This window comes from Camelina sativa, chromosome 11 (assembly GCF_000633955.1).
Source record: "Camelina sativa cultivar DH55 chromosome 11, Cs, whole genome shotgun sequence".
Taxonomy (NCBI): Eukaryota; Viridiplantae; Streptophyta; class Magnoliopsida; order Brassicales; family Brassicaceae; genus Camelina; species Camelina sativa.
Window position 1 is genome coordinate 15,797,258 of NC_025695.1, and position 4,971 is coordinate 15,802,228.

The following is a 4,971-nucleotide window of genomic DNA, read 5'->3' on the forward strand; positions in this document are numbered from 1 at the left end:
CCAATGAGTTGTTCTCGTTCGCTTGAACAGTAGGTGATGATCCAGCAGATTGACCTAGTTCATTTTCAGCCCTTGAATACCACTCTGGAATAGCAATGTCCCTTCCAGGGACCCTCTGTAGCTGATACCCCAGGATAATGGCATCACGTAATCTTCTTGCACCACTTAACTGTGACATACAGAAGACTCCAACATAATTTATTGAAAGAAGATTTCTGATAAGATATAGAATGATCACACAACAAAATACTTTTGATGGCACAGTATTTCGGAAATCTTATAAAATCTTGATATAAGAGATTTACCTTATCGGATGCACAATGTCTTCCAATGGCTGTTTCTTGTAAGATATGAGCTGCAATCTAGCATTGCACCAGTACGCAAAAAAGAGAACTTAGTTCACAGGAGTATGGATTTTCAGGCACGGGATTAATACATTTTCAGAATCGTACAATTTAAGAGATAAATGAAAACAAGATAGAGCATGCATCTACCTCACCACCAATGATGCCACCTTCGTAGCAAGGTTTCAAGCTAACTGCACGTTCAAGATATGGCTTCCATTGTCCCATTAATAGGTCTCTCCTGATCATCTCAACACCACACTGATAAAACTGCAGAAGAAGTTTGACCAGAGAGTCTGAACATCTTTAAACTGAGGTAATTAAGGAGAAGAAAAATCAACACTAAATAAGGATTTGGTTGAACCTCGAGCATATTTCTGAGAAAAGGTTCTTCATTGAAGTAATCTCTGCGTACAAAGACAAACGGCACCTTGTACGATAAGGCTTCACTGACAGTGCCATAACCAATTTTCCCTGAAACCATGGATAAAGCTATTATAGAAACGCCACTAGCCATCTAATCTCATTGACTATTTCTTAAGCAGGTAACATACTAACCAAGCATACAGTCAGATGCAGCTATAATATCAGGCGTATAAGCATCCTTAGCAAGCTTTACAAAATTTGGTGGAAGCTCCAGGGTCTCGGATGCGCCACAAACCTTAACAAACATATTGGCAAGTTTAATCGGCAGCATAAGATCCTCAACTTGAGAGTAACTATACATAAAACAGAGGCACGGTAAATGTTAAGAGATACCAGACACAGCCAGCCAGTCGGTAGTGATGTTTCCTTCAAGTTCCATCCTGAGGGCTGCACATAAGAAAAAGACAACATAGCTGCAAATGAGAATTTGGTCTTTTGAGTAGGGCAATATAAGGAATACGCAGACATGACCAATGAGCTTTCTATAAGATCAGAACATTAGTTTGGAGAAATTAAAAAAAAAAAAATCATGAAACTATCAAATGGAAGAACATACAGCCATACCTGTCCGCCAAAATTGAGTATGACAACATTCACATCTTCAGCAATGCCGAGTTCTTTCCTCACCTGATCAAAAGGGACATTAGATGTTATTTGGATTATTTGTGCCACTGAAATACAAGATCAATGAAATGTTGCTGACAGACCTCCTTGCGCGTTTTGTGAAGTCTCCTCACAACTAACGGTACATCGATGACATCACGAAACGCAGGCACTACAAGATAACACGGAAATAAAGTTAAGGCAGATGAGCAGAATACGCTAAGAAGAAAATGAAAGAAAATATTACTAAAAAAGCTGAAATTAGAAATGCTGCATACTTGGACAATACCCTGGGAGGCGAATTAGGAACTCGCAATGAGAATAATCTTCAGCTATCTATGTCAGGGAAGAAAAGTATTAACAACAAGTTAGTAAATTCAGTAATAACTACAAATTACGTGCCAAATAATTTGAGTGATTATCACCTCTTACAAGCCAATAAAAGATGTACAACTTGTAGAGAGAATTATACCTGCCAAACGATGGAGCGATGGTGATATCCAGCAGCCATCACGTACTCAGCATAGATAAAATCCCAGCTAAAAGTAAGATAAAGAACCAAAATTTATATAAAATTGAACATTTTATTACTATATCTGAGATTTTGAATGGTAGAGACAGAGATAGAGGCCGTGAACAAGGACTGAAACAAGTAGAAGAACTCAGGCTAAACAAGACACACAAAAAGGTCACCTGAAATTGGTAACACAGACAGATCGTATCCCAGCATCAGCCGCTGCACGGCATGCGACGGGGACAACATCAGACACCTGTTTTTTTAACAAATTCTTTTTATCTTTGTAATGAAAATGATGGGGGTAAGAAAGCAAAAGTCTCTAATTGTAGGCATCATTTCTGATAAAAGTGCAGAGATTCTTCTACGAACCAATAAAAAATTAAAAAATAAAAATTTACCACAAAATCAGCTTTGATGGAATGAAGCCACTCCACTTCTGTTTTCAATATTTCAGCTCGAGGAACAACAGCTGTTTCGACATACTAATTAAACACACACACCATCATCCAAAATGTTAATAAAATACATTCAAAAGGGAAGACCAACATGGACATGAATCATATGAAAAATTCTAAAAAATAAAAGACCTTTTCTAACGAGGCAAGACGATCAACGGTCAATGCATCAGCTTGCACAGCACCACAATCCAAAAGAACCTAAAAACAACACACAACAGTTCCATATATATCTTTGATCCGAGGGAAAAAAAAAAAAGAAAAAAGCAAGTAAAATCATGGCCACCTTTCGGATTTTGAGCCTCGGGGACTGGATTTCGGATGTGAAGACGAAATCAGGCGCTCCGGTGACGACATGAACATCGTGCCCCGCCGCGATCAGGTGACGGGCAACCTGAAAAACGAAATGCCACCAAAATTAACCCACAAGCGAACGATCGAACGATGGAAAAGAAAAGAGGAACACATGAATCAGAGAGGGAAGGGAAGAAGAAGTGAACCTCGACGACGCGAGTAGCGTGGCCGAAGCCATGACCAGTGACGTAGTAAGCGAAGACTAAGTGCTTGCTTGAAGCAGAGACACCTTCGTTCTCATCAATCCTCATTCTTCTTCTTCTTCTTCTTCTTCTTCGGGTAAAATCTCTGAGAGGACACGATCCGATTACTGGACTGATGCGATGCGACTTGCAAGGGAAGAAGAAGAAGAAGAGAGTCTAAATAAATCTCCCAGTTTTGTAATTTTTGTTCATAAAATCTGAAAAATTAAACACGAAATTAATTTACAGATTTTTCCTCCTTAAAATCGTTATAAATAAATAAAAATTTATTAAGATAGGAAGAAGGAAGGAAGGGTGGTTACGTAATAGCTCTCGCAATTCGAGAGAAAAGGATAAAACGGATTTCGTATTTTATTTATGGATAAAAATAGATATAATATCCAAAACTATATATAAACTAAAAATTGCAAAGTAGGATTTGCACAAATATATTTCTGAAAAATTATGGTGTGTTTTCTCTTATCTAAACACAAAAATAGAAGAGTTTTTGCCGATTTGGACGTCTAACTACAATTGATCTTATCCTCAAATAAAAAATATATCATCAACATGATCGATCTCATCCTCGTTACTCTACTTTTTTAAGTTAGTACTTCTCAACATTTTTTCTTCTTTTACATCGTTGTAATAGAATAATTTCGGTTCTAAATATAGTAAAATAGATCTGCATTATTATGACTTTGTAGCCGCAAAGTTTTATTATAGGAAAAGGTTAGAATTTACTACCAAGTTGTAGGAGTAGCGGTTACCAGCAGATAAGGTCCATCGTCATTACCTTTTACCTTTCTGACGGATGCATATGATATCTGTGACTAACCAAGCAAAATAACAAAAAAAAAAAACAGATCACTTAGCTTGTACCAATCAATCAACATAGTCTCATTTATCTTATCCATTATTTTATTTAAAGTTTATTAAGGAAATAATGCACAGTCCTCTGTTGGACGAATCATTTTGTGTGCAGCAAGCAAAAGATTTTCCGGGAAAGAGATCAAAGGAAGGAAGACAGTACAATACTAGGATCAGTAGTAGTACTGTTTTAATGTTCTTGTTTGGTCGGAGGATTATAAATTAAACACTGAAGAAATACATTGTGGAGATCATTAATTATTGGTATTTCATGATTTAATTTGGCTGTAAAGATATGTCTCTTTGCCTCTTTGGTCTTCTTAGTAGTTTGTCCAAAAAAAAGAGTTAAAGCTTTAAGACGAGCAAACCCTTAACGGATGTCTCTATTTTAGTTACTTTGGTTGGTGATGTAGCCAGAAGTTTACGTATTATATCGGTTTTGGGCTTTTTCGTATATATTGGGCCTTCGTGTTTGTTTTAAAGTTACTTTTACGCAAAATGTGATGACTCCTTTGGCTGCATTATTTTAGCAAAAACCTTCACCCCTCAAAAAAGATCACAATCAAACAAGTTTTTGTTTACGACCAAATCTCAATTTGCCCAACAAATACAATCGGTATGCATTATTTTAGATATGATTTATCTCAAACTAGATATTGTTAATTACTTTTAGCTATTCGTTGGAAGAGATTACCAAATAAATTGCCGTCAGGAAGGATTACCCCTCTTACGGGGATATGCAGCATATTATGCATTGAACACCACCATGTTGTGATGATATATGCATTGAGCATTGAACACCATTGAACACCATGTTGTCATGTAAAAAAGTTTGCTGGTGAAAGGTTATTTACATTACATGAGAGATCCTAAACCATGCATAGTAGTCCCAGAGCACTTTAATTTGAAAACACAACTATCCACTTGGCATAAATATTATTATTAATCGAGTCTTTCACTTTTATGATATCTATAAAATAAATATATTCAAAATCTCTATGAAAAAAAAAATTGAATTCATATACGGTTTTTTACAGGATTTTTTTAATAAAAATATGCTAAACAAAAGAAAATTTAAAAAAAAAAAAATTCGGTTTGTTATATATTTTAGAAAAAATGATATCCATATATATATATTTTTTAAAATAAGAATTTTGGCCTTTAATAAAGTTTCTTAGATTTGCCAACTAACCAAAAAAAAAAAAAAAAAAAAAAACCAA

General features: G+C 35.6%; 1 protein-coding gene across 1 annotated transcript in view; it reads right to left on the minus strand.

Annotated features, from left to right (window-relative positions):
* LOC104728011 (L-arabinokinase-like) overlaps positions 1-2,950 on the minus strand; it is a 5,217-nt gene extending 2,267 nt beyond the window's left edge. The window contains exons 1-15 of the mRNA XM_010447054.1: positions 2,846-2,950; positions 2,632-2,739; positions 2,478-2,546; positions 2,289-2,372; positions 2,067-2,143; positions 1,846-1,912; positions 1,652-1,709; positions 1,478-1,545; positions 1,335-1,397; positions 1,104-1,157; positions 903-1,005; positions 709-818; positions 495-614; positions 306-362; positions 81-169 (exon numbers count right to left, since the gene is read on the minus strand). Of these exons, the coding sequence (XP_010445356.1) occupies positions 81-169; positions 306-362; positions 495-614; positions 709-818; positions 903-1,005; positions 1,104-1,157; positions 1,335-1,397; positions 1,478-1,545; positions 1,652-1,709; positions 1,846-1,912; positions 2,067-2,143; positions 2,289-2,372; positions 2,478-2,546; positions 2,632-2,739; positions 2,846-2,950 (1,232 nt within the window). The remainder of the gene's footprint in view (positions 1-80; positions 170-305; positions 363-494; positions 615-708; positions 819-902; positions 1,006-1,103; positions 1,158-1,334; positions 1,398-1,477; positions 1,546-1,651; positions 1,710-1,845; positions 1,913-2,066; positions 2,144-2,288; positions 2,373-2,477; positions 2,547-2,631; positions 2,740-2,845) is intronic.